At 34.8% G+C, this 19105-nt stretch overlaps 1 protein-coding gene across 1 annotated transcript in view; it reads right to left on the bottom strand.

Annotated features, from left to right (window-relative positions):
• CPS1 (carbamoyl-phosphate synthase 1) overlaps positions 1–19105 on the bottom strand; it is a 114018-nt gene that overhangs the window by 44624 nt on the left and 50289 nt on the right. Inside the window, exons 19-21 of the mRNA XM_063101452.1 lie at positions 18797–18995; positions 15623–15799; positions 12113–12231 (exon numbers count right to left, since the gene is read on the bottom strand). Coding sequence (XP_062957522.1) covers positions 12113–12231; positions 15623–15799; positions 18797–18995 — 495 coding nt within the window. The remainder of the gene's footprint in view (positions 1–12112; positions 12232–15622; positions 15800–18796; positions 18996–19105) is intronic.

Here is a 19105-nt window from a genome sequence, read left to right as displayed (position 1 = left end):
TTAATGGTTAGACAGCACGGCCCAGCTTCTACGGTGGGAAGTCTCTCGTGTGTTCTCTGGCTTATAAACAATACCAGCCTTTCTGCTCTCTCTCTTCGACTTTCAATGTAGGTTTTGTTGTTGTTGTTTAAAATTCTACCCCGTCATCTCTGAAACTTCCTCCACTCACACTTTGTCTTCAATAATAAATGATAAAAGGAAATGGAATAAATTCCCCTTAATGAGGAAATTTTCACCTGGCACAGAGGAGCTGGGGAAATCTATTAACCAACTGGAAGAATGCCTGCAGCATGGCAATTACCCGGGGAGCCCGCGCACTTCACACAGTCCTCTCTTCCACTTGACTGGCTTTTATCTGATCCACCAACTCACAAGTAATACTAAACAAATTTCCCTCCAGATTGCACATGCTCTAATGTGAAAATGAACACTCCACCTGGCCTACAATTATGGGATGGGCTTGCAATTGTATTATTATCCTCTTTTTTAACAACAATAAAAAAATCCTCCAAAAGGCAGAAGCTGAGAAAAGCACTAGGCCTGATGTTCAGTAATGAAGTCTGCTTTAATAAAAATAAAAGAGAGAGAGAGAGAGAATTGAGTAAGATATATGTTCTCTGCCTCACAACCCCTCACCAGCCTCTCTGCTGAGTTTTTTACAGCTTCACTGATTATTTTTGGCATTTCACAGGCTCAAGACCATGCCACAATCACAACAATGACATCGGTGGAAAAGCTGTCTTTTCATCTTTTCTTTCAAGGAGACAGGTTATTACCTATTTCCTTAAGAGAAATGGAAAAGACATTTTTCAAAAACAGGAGTAGTGATTAGAAATGCAAAGAATAAAAACACAGGCAATTGGGTAAATACTACTATTTGCTCTTAATTTTTGAGAGCACCATGGCTTATTTCTGCACAGCAAAGAGGTCTTTGAAGGAATTAAAAAATACCTCCATTTCTATGTCTCATGTACAGGACAAATAATACCTACATCCAATGTTCATCTGAAAGCATGGCATCATAAAAATTATCTAAAAGGATCTGGGTCCCTTAACACTATCACAATAATGCTAAAATATTACAAGTATTAGTTTTCAAGAGACAGCCTACTTAAAACTATATTTCACCTTAAAGGCTATTAACAACAACAAAATCAAAACAAAGAAAACCTTATGAGAAACATACTGTAGATATTTTTAATAAGCAATTTCTAATTTCCTGAATTCCTTGTTTACTTTTTACCAATTTTTGATGACCCTAATAATCCAGAAATATTGTGATGTTACATTCAATCGGCTCAAGCCACTCATATACTATTGAAGATAATATTGTAATTATGTTATATTAATATCAAGGAATAATAACAAAGAAAATAGCCTAATGTAGTTAATTGTAATTTTTAAGCCTTAATAAATCACATTTTTTATCAGTGATTCTTAATTTAAAATGCTGTGACTCTTTCTCTGCCCTTGATTTGATAAAGATGAAAAACAAATGAAAACCATCTAACCAAAGTAGTGCCATGTAAATTAGTATATAAGAAAGGGTTTTGTTACATTCTACAAAGCATGCTGCCACTAATCAAATAGCTTTCACCTGATCAGATTGAACTAAAGGGTTGCAAAGTCCATACTATGGAACATTGCTTCTGTTATTTCTGATCAATACACTTATTTGTAATTTTAAATCTTTCCAATGTATATTTTCCCTAAAATAAATATGATGTACTCAGTAATTAAAACCCTGGATTTTCCCATGAATACAGGCTTTTTATCAGTCCGGAATTTAAACCTAACAGATGAAAACAAACATAAGGCTTCGGTCAAAACCGAGATTGAATGAGCATACTTTGATGTTTTACAATGGTATTTCACAAATAAATTTATTCGAGAGTCCCGTATTTGAAAATCTCTCCATCATCTTAATACAAATTATCATGTTTCCACAGAGTAGTTTTCCAAAATCACATGTTATCCCAAGAAACAAATGTATAATTTTCAATGTATAACTTTCTTTGACTTCTAGAAATTATTACTTAGAACCTTATTAAAATAAATTACCTAACTTAAGCCTATCTACTGATAAGTGCTGCATAGCCTTTTTTCTTGCTAAATGTTATATGCACATTAATAATTTTTACATTTTTCTAGTTCTTGAATGTGAAAAATGTAAGCCTATTCTAGAATGGAGGAAAATGGGAAGCCATTTTTAGGAGGATGTAATAAAATTCTAGAATTAAATTCTTGGTGACATACCACATTAGAGCTATGTTGGTACAAGGCTTACTATCTACCTGGAAATAAAATGTCTTTATCACTTGGGGTTTTTCAGAAGAAGACATATAAATGCACATTAATACCTGTGATGGCAAAAACTCTCTTCTACCTGACACTAATGACTACATGCTCTAAGGACAACTTAAGTAACTCACTCCTCAAGCTGTGTAGACCTAGGATGGGCAATTAAATCAGATCAACGGCTAAAGAGTATGTGGTAGGGTAGATGTAGGAGGCAGTGGGTACAATCAGATACTGTCATGTGGATATCAATGTGCTGGTCCTTACACTACCACCATCATATTTACACAGGCAAATAATGCCAAAATGCCTATTTCAACCTTAGATAGGCAAACATCACTGGCCAAAACCTAACGTCAGGCTCCAACTGTCCTGAGAAAAAAAAAACTCACCAGTCAGATGAAATGATAAATGTGTAGCGTTTAGCACAATGCCAAGGAGGTAACATGAACATCATAAAGGCAAGGGCCACAAGAAAAGGACCAAGGGGAAGGAGGAAGGGAAGAAGCGGGAGGAGTTTAGCAGAACAAAACTGGCAAGTCACCTAAATTTGGCCCAGCTCTTCAGCTCTCTCTTCCCTCTTCTATGCAGCATTCCTGTACCCACACCTTGAGGCAGTGAGGATCAGCATACTTTTCACTCCCCACAAATCAAAATTGGTCTTCTGGAGAGAGTGTGCTCTCAGGCTCTTACTCCGTTGTCAGGAGGCATGGCCTGTGCCTTACACTCCTCGGGCTGGAATCACACACTTCATCTGCAAGGGCAGACACGGAGGCTTCATGCCCCCGTAATGGCCTCTCAGGTATGAATTAGCAGGTGAGAAAATTCTGGGGGTCAGCGAACAATTAACTAGCTTCTGTAATTATAGCCCTAGCCGTCTTATTTTGCCAAAGTTTAATTTCCATTCTACACTCAGGCGTTGTTTTACTCACACCTGCATGACCATGGAAGACAAGGTATTTATTTGCATTTTTGTTAAAGAAAAAACATATATGTAAATGTAAATAAGAATATATACAGTCTTTTATTATACATAGAGCAACATTTTAAAGAAAAATCCTTATTCTAGGTCTTGTACCCTTGAAAATTCTGTTTATGTTTTTTAAAGGTGACTTGTCGGGGCTTTCTCCCTGCCAAGCTTCCTGTGTTTTCCCCCAAGAGTTTTGGAAAAGGGCACATTCTTCACAACGCTCTGCTCTAAGTGGGGTCAACGATTCAGGCAAGAAAACCCGCAGCTCACAATCTGACAGCTAAGGAGGAACTGATCTCCAGCTGCCTGATTTAAAAGTCACGTCTCTAAAAAGAAGCTTTTGAAAAGGGTTAGTGACTAGAACCGAAGGCAGAAGCCCTGGGCTAGATTCTCTGCTTTCCTCTGCCTGGTGTCACATAAAGTATGACATACTCCTCGATGTGACTCAGTTGCATCATCCATAAAAATAGATTAGTGTGATAATTTCCACCTGTATTATAATAGAAATGTATTTTGAGGTCACCAGAGAAATATAGATCTGCATTATAAATACTCTAAGTGTATATTTTTACCATAACCTTCTTTGCTGGTTAATTAAATCATATTTTTCGTTACAATTGTAAATATTTATGAATATTTCTCATGAAACCTTTTCAGAAAATGTATGAATTTGAAAACAAGGATAATTTTTTTTATCAAAACTATACAAATGCCTACTAGTTCTCAAAAGGCAACAGAGATTTTATAATGCACCTGTAAGTATCATAATGCTTACATGTGTTTAATCTCTTTTTGACAGTATAAAACAATTAGGTTAATTCCTTTTTATTAGAAAACAGTTTAGAGACCGCCTAGCTAACCAATAGATATATAACCAGTTAAAAAATTAAAACCTAGAGATAATGATTTACAGTGTCTTCTACACAGAGTTGGTTTATATCTTAAACTACATATTTTTCCAGTTAATAATTTTGTTGGTCCCTTTGAGCAGCCAGGAATCATAGTGCATTTTCCTTCACAACCATTCCCCCTCCTTTGCCATGACTGAGAAATTCTGATTTTCACTTCTTACCAAGCACATTTCCCTATTTATTTTATTGGTATATTACACAGACATATTTTTGAATGTTTATGCAAGGCACAGTATGCCAATTTCCAAGAAAAATATGGTAAAGAATTGAAAGCCATTTGTATCTGTTTCAGAATTGACCTTATACCTTAGAATGGTGAACTCCATTCTGTAGTCATACAAATCGACAAAAGTTTTTACTAAGGCCTATGTATTCATCTGGTTCCATTGCTTATAACAAAATACCTGGAACGGGTGATTTGTAAGAAAACAAAATTTGTTGTTTATAGTTTGGGAGGTCCAAAGTCCAGGGAACATATCTGGTGAGTTTCTTGGTGTGGGGGGTCTCATATGGCAGAAATGGCAGAGCAGAGAGACTGTCACATGCTCCCCTTTTAAAACCCTCAGAACCATGCCCCTGACCACCATTATTAATCCATTAACTACTATAGCATGGTCCTACAATCTAACCTCCTCTTATAGCCCCACTTTTCAATAACTATAATAGGATTTCCCAGCCTCTTAACAGTCACAGTGGGGACTAAGTTTTGGGGGGACATCAATCCACAGCAGCCTATAGTAGAAATATATTAAGACATTATGGTATTTGGCATTTGCCCTAATGGAGTTTAAAATTAAATTGGGGGAAGATACTAGTGTACATATAATAATTACAGGACAATGAACTGAAAGTGTGTGGCTCCAACTGTTACCTACAATGAGCAAATAGGTAGATAATATCCATCTTAACAATTCCTGTTCTTAGACTTTCTTATTTTCTTGATAGTAAGATTCTCACTTTTATGAAACAGCATAAATATAGCAGAGAAGAGTTAACACAGTTTGTCACTTCCTGAGTAGAATTCACACATTTAACCACCTCATCTTCCTCACTGTGTGTTTGGTTCTTACAACTCAGCTTCCTTCCACTCCTACCTCCCTATCATCAAATTTGGTGGACTTTCTCAATTCTTTTCCCTCTTTTTTTCCCTAAGTCATGCAATACTGTTGAAAGTGTCTTCCTATTTTAATTATTTTGTTTTAAATTCTATCTTCCCTTGGCTCCCATGACAGTGGGCCGGAAAGAATGCTGTCCTTGGGCTTAGAATATCCTGCCTAGTAAAATAAGAAGGGAGTAGTCTCTTTTAACTAGGGTAAAGCTGAGACTTAGAAATACAATGTGAGTTGATAGTGATGTGAGAGGACATAAGACTGCCTTCTACACATCAAATCAGAAGGTTCCACTAAAGTGTCCAACTATCTCCATTCCCATTTCTAGATCCAAAATAATAAATGATATCATAAACATGTCATAGTAAGATATCATTAAAATTCCATGTGATTATATGTTATGATTTTATATATATATACATATATAATATTTTTCCCTAAATTACTTTTATTTATAGTTGATACATTAAGATTGCAGTCCTTAATTTTTTCTACCAGAAAATATAAATTACCATCAGAAAGTAAAGTACTGATCATTCTCTTTCTTATGTCTGAATTCTAACAACTCTTACGTGACACTTTTCCAATAAAAACTTCAATCAAATATAAGCTCAAAATGTTCTTGTCTGATTTTACCACGCCTTGTGAGCAACTTAAATAAAAAGTCAATAGAAACTAGCATGTGTAGGAGAGGACATTCAAAGGGAGTGTTCGAGCTAAGGTGACACCTACATTATTACATCTGGCAGAAGTTTGTGGCTGCAGGAAAATGGCCAACTTTACTGAGCTCAATTTAGCACTTGAATGCCCAGGTGGAACTGACCAGGCTTGCCCTAGATTGTTTTCCTAAACAATAGGCATACCTATGAGTTTTCAGCACTCACCAATGGACATGGTTTATCACCTTGAACATACATAGTAATGTTCAGATGAAAATTGGGTTCTTCAAAACTGCTCTTTACTCTTCTGTACTACATTGACCATAGCAGTAAGTGGCAGTGAAGGGGGAAGAGAATATTAATACTATTAGAATTAGGACAGCAAAAAACTCCCATGAAGCCTATAGAATATTGAGCAAAAGCAATTTCCGGATAATTTGTACATAAACCCATAGTAAATTAAGTTTATGTCAATAATTAATATAGAAATAAACCTAAATCTTAGGGTCCAATACTGATATGTTATAACTGTATCATAATGGTTAAATCTCCCTACTTTTGAACATTTAAATGGATTAAAACAGATTCTTTTGGAATAGTCATCTACAACATTGCTAACATAAATAGCAGCATAGTGCATAAAAACCAGAGAACAAAATGGACCATTCCAGGCAAATTGCCCAGATTGAGTAGAATGCAAAAGAACAAGTAATCATCATAAATGGCAGAAAACCTTTCATTTGGTAATTTAACATGGTATAGCACAAGCAGAGGCTGGTTGTCTTCTTTAAGCTAATCGTTTGAAGGACCGATTCAAAACTTAATTCTGCTTAGTTTTAGCCAGTTAAAGAGCAAAATTATACAATTTAGGCCGATATGATAAAATCTTTAAGCTGGGTATGTCAGTCAGAAGTAGCTGGAGAACCCAAAAACTCAAATAAGGAAATTTTTTAAAAAATTTAAAAGAGTTACAGGCACAGGATAAACAGATGTTAAAAGCTGGTAATTAGTAGTCTTACATTTTTGTTTTTGTGTTTTTTTGCCTGTTTGTGATTTTTTTTTAAATATCATGATTGTCTTTTGATCTAAAATTGCTAATCCAGATTGATATTATAACTTAAAAAATGTTTGGGGTATAAAGTCCTGAAATAGTTCCTGCTTACAAGCAAGCCCTATCATAGTTGACTTTCTTCCTTACTTATAGCAATAGAGATCAAACTGAGAAATCTCTGTACCCATGCTTGTCTGTTAATTACTAATATGTATAGTTGAAACTTTTATCATATGTGCTAGTTCTACAGTGATAGAACTACCACTTTATTGGCTACTGTTACTAAACTAAAAGTGTCTATTATATGTAGTCTTATTTCCTCCAGATGTTATCTAATTCACCTTTTCACACCCCTAAACATATATATGTTTGTATGTGTGTATACACATGCATGCACATGTGCACATATACTTACATATCAAATATAGGGGATTAAATATCAAATATCTTAGACTCTGGAGTCCTGCTCAAGTTTGATCTCAATTCCATCATTTATTAGTAAGTGACATAAAGGAAGCTGCTAAATCTTTTAGTATCTCAGTTTACTGTTGATAAAATTAGAATAATTACTGACTTCTTAATATTGTGGTAAGGATTAAATGAAATAATGTGCTTAGAATAGCACCTGATATGTAGTCCCAAAAATTGGTGATTATTATCTTAAACTCAGAAGGATTTCAGAATCATTGAATTAAATCAAAATTCGAGCTTCTGCATTAACAGATAGAGTTCCAAATCCATTCTTTTCTTACTAAAAGGAATCAGATCTATCAGGAGAACTGACTTGGTGAAAACACTTGACATGTTTATTTGATTTATGGTTCTTGTACTTCCTCTCTCCAGGCCAGATTTCTTTGCATGACCAAAATTGAATATATGTACTAATAGAGAAAAGGACTATAGGTGAGACCTTTACATTTCTAATAGATCAAGATAAGCATTTTTTTAGTGAGTATTTATGAAAATGCTATACAGGAGGAGCATAATGTGTGAAATAAGCAGAGTTAGTACGATGAATGAGTATGGGAAAAATACACAGAATAAATTTTGTATATCTCTGCAGCAAAGACCAATAGATAGCACTTATACAGGTATTGTGGTTCCATTAAAAACTCAGACAGATTTAACCTTTCTCAAACTCTTTGCTGGGTAATCTGCTAATGTGAAGTTAATAGATCTTTAGTGATTAAACATCTAAATTCCAATGCATAATAGGCATTGGAATCCTGCATGATACAACTCACCTCACACTGAGTAAAGAAAAACTTCTCAAACCCTAAAGAAATCCATTGTAAATATGTTCTCACCCTAGGTCAATTAATGCCACTATACCAGCCTATAAATTTGGGGAACTGCCTAGAACGGCCAGCTTCCCTAGCATGCCCTTGGGCAGCAATAAGCAGTTTAAGAAGAAAAGGAGAAAGTCAGTGAACTCAAGTGCAAAAGAGAAATGTTTTGCTGAAGCTGTCTGAATGATGGTTATCACCTAAGTTGGTAAGAATGGATATTGTTCCAGAAGTCTTACGAGAGTTGTCACTGCTATGCTCATGTTCTAGAGACTTCAAACTGCGTTCTGATAGCACAAGCACTCAGAGCCAGGATGCTGAGTTCATTATTCTAACACCTGTCCACCTTGTATCATCTGCCTGTAAAAGTCTGGGATTTCATACATCATCCTGAGCATGATACATGTTTATGTACACCCTTTAAGAAAAGGGATTTCTTACTATAATTTCCACTTTCTCACAGGCATGGAAAACTCATCAGTTATTTACATACCTTGTTAAATCATTGTTTTGTTTCTCCATCTCAATCTGTGGATATTCACATATGTACTAAATTTGTGGGTGTATTCCATTTAAGAATCAAAATCCTAACTTCATTTCAGATGACTAAAAGTAAATACAAGTCACAGACTGGCCAACTATTTGAGTGACATTCTCATCTTCTGCTAGTGAATGTGTTTATCGGATTTTAGAAAAACTTTAGCATGATTAACAACTATAGAGTGGGAATTTTTATTCATTAACATAATGAAAGGCTATTGATCTTTTAATAAGAATAGCATTTGTATCAGTAACTATCATTGCTGCCTTTAAGAAGAAATAGGTCTAGTATTAAAATAAGTGACAATGAAGTATAAGAAAATTAAGAAATGATGTATTGCAAAAAAGCAAATGCAAATTGTGACTTTGAAAATGAATCTTTCAATGCATTCACCTAAAATCATGAAATAACCTTTATTATAACAAATAGAGTTTTTATTTTCAGGGGAAAACCTTCTCAGGCAGTCACCATGTGCCAGGTGTCCCTTATACTTATTTAAGCTCCACAACAAAACTATGAAGCAGACATAAACAGAAAGAAGGTGGGGCTAGAGAACTGAGGGAGGTAATGTGCCCTTGGTTCTGCGGTGGGCAGGACTGCACGCCAGTCTACCTGGCTCCACAGTCTGTACTCCTTCGAATGCAAAAAGGAAACAGGTGAAACTTAACTCACTACTAGCATGCTATACTTTATCTTCTTTTTTTCCCCCCTCTTTTCCCAGGTGAGATTAATGTTATGTATTTTCTAAGGGATCTATATGAAAAAAAGCAAAGGGAGGAGGCTCGTTGGCACCAGAGGTATGTTGGGAAAGGAGAACTTGGGAGTCCTCTCAACTCACGCCAAATAAATAGTTCCTCCCTGGGCCTACATCTAAAGCCAGCATTTCTAACACAGGAGCAGTTGAGACCTTGAAACAAAGTGAACCACAAATAAATGCACATGGAAAACAACTTATCTTCTCAATTCTTTCCCAAACTGGCAATACATAAGTCAGCTACATAATGCCAACTGTTAATAGTGAGCTGCTATGACTGTTAGAGCAAAATATGCCTGGATGACTAAGCTTCCCTGAATATTTAGAGGCTGAAAACAAGCAGAGGACTTCATGATCCAGGACACTGGTGAAAATAATCAAAATAGGGAAAAAAAAAACTCAAGTCCTACACACTTACATTCCATCAGTTTTATTATCCTTTCAACTTCAGACCCCTATGTGCCCCAGAGTGACTGAGACAGGTAGCTTCAGTGGTCATCTATTCAGTTATTTATCTAACACCACTAAGTAACAATCATTATCTAATTGCTACATGTGCGTCAATGACACTCCATAAAGAAATGAAGCAATCAGCAGAGTATCACTCAGATAATGAGTTCAGGTTTACTAAAGCCATGGATTACCTATCAAGTTCCACTTCGGGTTTACTTTAGCTTTTACTCTGTAATAGGTAACTTTAACCTCCCTGGATCAAAACAAACTTACACAGAAGATAGATAATTGTAAGTAAAAATTTTTAGGATTTTTTAGAATCTTTTAAATTGTTAAAATCTTCATGTAAAGAGTTTTTAATGTAGATCATTATTGACAATAGAAAATATCTCGATTTTCAAATATATTCATGCCAGAAAATGGAGATCAAAAACGTCAAATTATCAGCAAATAAATACAACAGAATGTGGCAGTCAGGAAGAGATTATAACTGATCTCTAACAGTGAGGATCTAATCCTCCAAGGACCTTTTTCACTATCAACATACACTTATTTATGCTTAGTTAGAACCTCAACCTGTCTTCTGGTTGTAACAAAAACAATTCAAACATTAAATTTGTCCAAAAATCAGAATGTATATCAAGTGGAAATTTAAATCACAATAACATCTGCTATTTTCCACCCTGGGTCTCTTCCACCACTATATTTGGCATACTGTAAGTTTCTAGCACCCTCATGTGGTTTAATTGGTGTGGTTTCATAAGCATTTGAAATCAGTTGCCTAAAACTGAAAACAGTAGAACAGACTATAATTCAACATGGAAGTTCTGCTAACATCATAAACCAAGAAAAGGAAAACCTAAGTCAGCAAAACTATAAGATGAATGTATAGGTTCAATTCCTAATGTATTTGCTATCTCCTGTTCATTTTACGTCATCACTGGAAAGGATGATTTACAAGCAATGATAACTAGTTTCGTCTTGGTCAGATAGGAATCCTCAATTTTCAAAACCAAGCACTTGACATGAGCAATTATTGAACAGATAAAAAAGAATCTCATTTTGCTCAAAAAGAGAAGCAGGTGTTTTTATTGCCCGGTTTGTGCATATCTTGACTAGGCAAATACAACAACCCAATTATTTGTTGCCGTTGCTAAACAGTTGAGCATCCAGGCTTTGATATCTTCCACTGTCTTCAACAACATTGTAAGTGATTAAAGTTTCTACATTTTCTCAGATCATTTGAGAACAATTTACACAAAAATTTTCCTCTGTAATCATATTCCTAGTACTTCAGAGCTTTCTTAGAGGGGAGAAACTACAGAGGACTATATTGTCTTCCTTAATTTGGTAATAAATGCTCCTCTTATCAAAGATACATATTTAAAACCTATCCATGATTTCATAGGCCTGATGTGCCCCAGCAAATGATCTCCCATAAAAAATAAAAAAGTAGATTTTAAAGCACTGACGTTATTAGAATATTCTCAACATGATATGAAATTTTAAAATAATTGGCCATGAAGGAGATAAAAATGTAAATTAGTGAGATGGAAAGAGTTTATTAATGGAAATTTGAATGTGGCTTATTTGTATGCTGAACTGGAAGTCCCATGTTAAAAATATCTAGAGTGCAAGAGGAATGCATTTTCTCATCAATATACAGTAATGTGTAGATTGACATTAAAAGGGAAAAATAGGCTTCAGAATTTAGAAGAAAATCTATAGAAAACAGGAATATTTTTCATTTAATTGTTGATTAATAAAATTTAAATCTAGGTAATATTTGGTCATTAAATAACACATGCATTTATAAATGTATACCTTTTTTTGTAAAATCATCACTATGTTTGATGGAAAGGGTGGGGGTAGAAGATGATTAAAAATATCAACAGATATCTTTCAAAAGATAAACATCTAAAAAAAACTGCCATTTGTCTTCTGGCTATGGCTACTGTCTTCCAGTATTGGTACCAAATCCCTCACTGAAGCAGAATTTTGGCCAAATGCTTAAGGTTAAGAAGACTATCAGAAATTGCACAGAAGATATATGGAGTAAATCAGAGCACTACTACCTTACCTGTCGAGCCCTTTCAATGTCTTTTCCATCTTTAAAATATCACGCATCTTATACAAAAACCACTTGTCAATGAATGTGAGTTTCTCAATTTCATCAAGGGACATGTTGTCTTCCAATGCCTGCCAAAAGGAGAAGAGATACTTTCTTTGGCATACATTTTATAAACGTCTTATTTGCTTGAAAACACAAAGCAGTCATCCCTCTCCGCATTATTTAGAGAGCCTGAGGCTCCACACTGAGATACAAAACATGAAACTAACATCATTGACGTTCCTCTCAATAAACCTAAAGATACTGCCAACTAAATTCACACATGTCATGCAGATGAGGTACCGGCCTTGAGTTATCAAAATGGTGTGCTCAGAAAAATATCCCTAACAGGATCTCTCTCTCCCTCCTGCTTATTTGACCATGCTACAAATTATATCTTAAATCTGGTATATCTCTGTGGAATTAAAGAGAATCTCCTAAAGCTGCAGTTAAACCAAATTGTTAAGCAAATCTAGAATAATGATCATTTAACTTTTATTTTTCATATGTATCATTTAGCAAATAGTATACTTTTATCACCTCATTCCACATTCACACAAACATACAATAGTCAACAAGAAATGATGGGTAAAATCTGGCTTGGCATTTTTTCTCTAGAATATTTCCTCACAGAGGACTTCTAACAGAAAGTAATTTTCAAGCAGTTACTATGACTTTTGTGCTAAACAGGCATTTTACAAAGTCCTAATATATTCCAAAACAATGTAGTAATAATTTCTCTTCTGATAGGCAGCTTAGCCTTTTTCTCAAGCTTACTTTAGCAATCTCTGAAAAGCAAAATTGTAACTATGGGTCTTTAAGCTGAGTAGAAAAGGCAACTAAAAGAAGAGATAATCTCTCAAAACCAAAAGCATCATACTTGATACATGTCTATTCTTACTCTTTTATATAAATGTACACATATATATCATGTGTGTGTACATATATATATATATACCCAGTGAAAAGTAATAATCAGATAATATTCCAAAATAACATATTTTAGAATGGCACACTATATTTTTAAACCCCATTAAGAAATATGTATAACTAGTAAACACTGTTATATTTCAACCCCAGGAAGTTTAGTTTTCTTAAAGCTTTACTTATTCCTAGGATCAGAGAGACCGTGGTTATAAGTGTTGAGATACAGCATGGCTAATAATCCTGTTGACTAGAATAAGATGACATCTAATGGGAATTCTCAATGCCACGTTCACTTCCTAAATCTACTTATGTTTCTTTTGTTTAATTCTCCCTGTAATTACAGTCAGGATCCCAAGGACTTAATATTCTTTCTTATTTTCCAAGTGTTTAAAGGCACAATTAGCGGTCAGCCATCAACACTGTGAGATGAATAGAACCTTAAGTTCTTGACACTTTTGACAGATCAACTGCAGTTTTTCACACAATCACACACAGTGAAACAGGGCCTAGAATCCTACAGTCACTTCACTGTAAGGAAGGACAACCACAGTCACAGGCACAGTTTCTAACCGAAAGCAAGATCCTGCCAGTCATAGGACCTCATCTTCAGGCACTGAAGATTTGCCATGTGACACCGCCTTAATGAAGTCCAGAATGACCCCAAACAAGTTTGAAGTTACTTTAATGTTCCCAAAATCAAAAATGATGCCCTGCACTCTCCCCAAATCAAAAGAGGTGATGATCCAGTCATCCTGAAATAAGACTGCTGCAAAAATCAGACCTTAGAGCAAGCTGCCCTTTTCTAAGCATCATGAAAGCAAGTGAAGATTTACACACTCTTTTCATTCTTTTTTCCCTTCGGCCCTCCACAGTCCTTACACTCTTTGTCAAAATCACCAAGTTTCTGGTTGCTGTGGAAATGAACAGTAATATGACCTCTAACAAACAGAAATCAGTTCTTTCTGCCAGCACTCTGGCAGACAATCATCTATACTTCAGATCCTGCACTTCCTGCTCGTACACAGGATACTCTGTGCAAGAAAGAACCTACCTCCACACATTACCCCTGAATTCTCATCCTTTACAAGTCTGTTAGGAAAGAATGAGAGATTTGCTTGAGTTTTACAGCCTAGCGTGGAACTTGGAAATGCTTCCCTTTTTCATCTGCTTCAAAGTGGTGGAAACATGATTGCTAGACTTGAGGGAAAAATCCACTTACTGTCCTCTGCCTGAGAAAAAGATTGTATGTGTTTGTGTGTGTATACATCCACACACGCACATATGAATATTGTGGATCACCTTTTAAATGAAAGACTGACATAGGAATAATAAATACAGAAGGTGAAATGGCTTTCTGAAATAACCGCTCATCACTGCTATCCCACCACCACCACGGAAAAAATGTTAATCGCCTTGAAACTCAACATTGAAAAATGTCCATCAAAAGATGACAGTATCTCCCAGAATTTCAAGGGAACTTAAATATCCTGCATTAAGAAACCGTAGCAGTGAGGACAGTACACGTGAGGTACAATGAAGAAAACACCCCTTCCTCTCTTTGTCCTCTCTTCTGGACTCAGTACTCTCAATAGGGACATAAAAGTTTCAGGGAGTTCAAAATTACTAACCGCATTTTTTCTGTTGCTACTAAGGCAAATTACAAAGATGAATTTCCTCTCTAAAGATAAAATTCATATTTTCGTCAACTCATCCCACATGCACACGGCACACCACATAAAATGGTCAGTGTGGCTTTGTAAACCCAGAATGGTTTGATACACACTGGAGGATTAATGCTTGCGCTTCCTTAAATGTCAAAAAGCCATTCAGGGATTTCTGACCAGACAGATTCCACCTGCCCAAGTCACCTTTTATAAAATCAGATGCGCTGAAACTTCAAAACTCTAAGCACACTAAATATGAAAGGAGATTAATATGGCATTTAATTTGCATGAAAAGGAACTAGCAGGTAGCAGTGAGAAATGTGAAGCTCTTTGTTCTAAAAATAAGACCAATAAAATAATTACATAGAAAAGCCTATAATCTTGGAGGTTCTTTATAGTCTGTTGTTTAAATGCAGAAAAAGAAGCAAATAAATTGAGATTCTTCTAGGGTCTTAGGTAGCAGATACCAAGTGATACTATTGTGTGAGTTTTCCTTTCTAAAACATGATTTTACACATTTTCAAGGAACAAGTAATGAAGGTGATAGGAAAGGACAAGTCAATATTGTCAAATCTACTTAAAAGTATTGATACTACATATACTAAAAGGAAGGGACATTTTATCTAAGTGACCATCCTTTAAAACTGCAATGTGCCCTTAAGTTCAGGTTTAAAGTCAAGTAAAAAAGGATAATTTTTCATTAATTGTAGCGTAATCTGATGAAATCCATAGAAGTCTCCAGTTTAATACTATTAAAGAGAATTAAATTTTTCCAGAAATCCCTTAATTCGAGATCACTTTGTGATTCAATTTTACTTTGAAATCCAGGCTAACTATATTTTGAAGGGGAAAAAAAAAAAGTAGCTCTAGGTCCCTTGTCACATATTACCTTGGCAATGGCATAGATGCGGGTGCTGGAGGGGTCAGCCAGCTCTCTTTTGAGATCTAGGCTAGATGGCCATTCTTTGTTCATTGGGAGACGGGAAGTGAAACCATCTACAGATGGGTGGCACATTCGTAAGGCTTTCTGGAAACTCTCCTCAAAGGTGCGACCAATAGCCATGACCTGTAATACAAATTTAAGATCCCAAGAAAGAGCTTGTATACTTTTAATTGTTAACAGAACTGGATGTAGGATATTTTTCAGAAAAGACTTAAGAACAAAAAATATGTCAGAACATTACTCAAATTTTAAGTGTTTTTTTTTCCTACCTCTCTCTTTCTCCTTGGTTTTGGTGTAATAAGTCTTTGATATTAGTCTTTTACCACTTAGGAAATTCAGGTGTATTTGCTGAGATTGACAAGGAAATCACCTGTACCTGCTCTGGACCATGTGTTAAAATGAGGAATATGTGGTTGGATCACATTTAATAAGATCTTTCTTTTATGCAAATTGCTTTTTTTAACAGAAGGCAAATAAAGAGAAACCAGACATATATTAACACAAAACAAAACTTTTTTTTTTTTTATCATCACACAATACGAACATTTTTTGTGCCCTTTACCAATTTCTCCCTAACCTCCCTATTTCTAAATGAGTATACAAGACAGGTTGGCTTTCGTTATAACTGAGCATTAATATTAACAGAACCTTGAGAATCATAACAAATATAGATAGATTATGATTGTGAATGTAGATGGAGACCAAATTCCCCATGACAAATTCAATGTGTCTTCTATCAATCTTTACAGTTGATTATACACTAATCCATTAGAAAAATCATGTGGTGATTTAGTTTGGACAAGTTACAAGTCAGAATTAAACTTAAATTGACTTTGCAGCCTACCTAGTTATTTTCACTGGATAAACATTGTCTTTGAATCTCTTCATGGAATAATATATTGCTATGCATTTTTGGTTTCCAATTTAAAATAATAACAGTCATAAGTCTGCCTTCAGTAAAATTTCATGACTTCCCAAATAGGCTTAAATTCCTATCAATGTCACTTTAGGAAATCTTTGTGTCAATTGTGTGACAGAATACATATTCAAAGATCACTAAAGTCAAACAGATAACCTTTTCACACTATTCCAGATTTAATTAGAAATAAGGGAAGAGTTACAAGAGCAGGGATAAACAAAACATTAGTACAATTCAGATATGCAATTTGCAAGTCATAGTGATATCTTGAAGAGTTGGACAATATGTTTATTGATTGTCTAGCCTAAGCTTGGAAGAGACTGCCAGAAATCAGATATCTTAAGGTGCTATAAAATTAAGAAAATACTTTTGGGACATTTAATGAAATTAGAAGTATTATATATTTAAAATTTGGCCATAAACTAACTAATTCTATAAGTAAAACTCCATTTATTTTTACTATTCTTAAGCACACCATACATAATAGTATACAGGATCTATTCAATAAAAGAGAAGAAAACATACCTATATAAAAATAAAAGAATGCATAACTGTAAATGTTTGCTCAAAATTCGTGCTTTTTAATACTATATATTATTAAAATTCACTTTCATTAAACGAAAATTTCATCATATTCAGTGGAATGACTATCATGGCCTTTCTTGGCCCTATTCTACTACATTCTCATAGCACTTGGATATAAATACTATATTTTAACATTTACCACAGATTAATCTGTATTATATTTGTTCTGTTTATATACACTGAACTTACCAACTGCAGACAATATGTTATAATTATCTACAACTATTTACAACAATTATTTATTGTTTTATCCTCCCAGTGTTTTATATGTAGTAGGAATTCAGGAAATATTTTCTGACTTGAGTTGAACTGAATATAAGGTGTTAAATATTCACTAAAAATCCCTAGATAATAATCCCCATTTGAAAACATTACAAAACTTTCTCCAATTCTTTGGCCTACAGATTTCACTGTGAACAATATGAAAAAGGACACTTCCCATGAAATCTAAACTAAATAACAGTTGTTTATTTGGAGGAAAACTACCAACACAGCTTTTCATGCTATTCGGGTTCTAATTCTTTTGTGCACTGAAGAGCATGATAGAAAAAAAAAGATTCAAAACAACTATGAAGGAGGAACAACTACTTCCCGATGTTTTAAAACTAGTAAGACATTTTGATTTAAAAGCTCAAGTTGATCCTTATTTTTCATTACTTTAAAATCTTTCATCAAAATCTTGGAAATTAAGGAAACCAAAATAGTAATAATTCTGCCTTTCATGTGTGAATATGATAAACCAATGAAACGTCTTTTTTTCCTTTTCTTTTCTTTCCTGCATTGGTAATGGTTTTAAGCTATATTTCCTGTGATTAGTGACATGCATTTCTGAAATGGCTAGTCTGAGGTGAGTCCACAACCTGTGTCATGGGACAAATGAAGGCCAGTATGGACCAATATGTCATCAGCAGCCTTTTGCTCTGTACCCTCAACAGCTTAGATATGTAGACATGGACCAAGAGCTCCCACGTTGGCCACAACAGAGGTAGAGATGAGATAAAGTAAGACAGATAGACAAATAGATAGATAGATTTATTTTAGAGTAGGAAGGGACCCAAGAGATCGTCCAGTCCACCTCTTTCTTTTACAGATACAGAAAGTGAGGTCCAAGGAGGTTAAAGCCACAATTTATATTAGTGGACTACAGTTGAATTCTTAACCTCATTTCAGTGACCTTTTGGTATACCATATTGTCTTTTATATTATTTTACTTTATTTGGCTATAAAACACACTACAACTCAGTTATACTTACACGAATATGTTTTCATATATATGTATATACAAAGGGTCTTGAAAAAGTTCATGGAAAGATTCGTGTTACCTCTTAATTCTATTTTCTCAAAGTGCAAGTACCTTGTATTATATACCCACATATATGGTCTCACTTTTTGAAAAGAAACATCTTCAAATCCAGCAAAATTACCATGTAACAAATGCAATATGCTAACAGTCGAATAGAGAGATAGGAGGAAAAGAAAAGGAGGAAATAAAATTCCTATATATTCTTTAATCAAGCACAAAGTGTCCAGGCAACCTTAAGACTTTCAATGTTGTTAATGATTAGGCAAAATAACTGAGAAAAAGGACAACATAGAAAAATAAACCAAGGACTCACCTCTCCTACACTTTTCATAGAGCTACCAATTCGGCTAGAAGTTCCATGAAAACGGTCAAGATCCCAGCGAGGAATCTTGGTAACCATGTAATCCAGGCTAGGTTCAAAGCAGGCTGATGTCTTCCCTGACACAACATTCTTGATTTCTGGAAGTGGGATTCCCAGAGCAATCTTTGCAGCAATGAATGCCAATGGGTAGCTATTAAGGAGGAGATAAATTTATTTTTGTTTTTGTTTTTTGAGCAAAAAGTATTGAAAGTAGCCCCAAATATAAAATGGTCTTTCTTAGAAATTCTGGTATTATTCTAC

This window comes from Cynocephalus volans, chromosome 1, assembly GCF_027409185.1.
Source record: "Cynocephalus volans isolate mCynVol1 chromosome 1, mCynVol1.pri, whole genome shotgun sequence".
Taxonomy (NCBI): domain Eukaryota; kingdom Metazoa; phylum Chordata; class Mammalia; order Dermoptera; family Cynocephalidae; genus Cynocephalus; species Cynocephalus volans.
The sequence above is the reverse complement of the archived record's forward strand: the minus strand, read 5'-3'. Positions and strand labels throughout refer to the sequence as shown.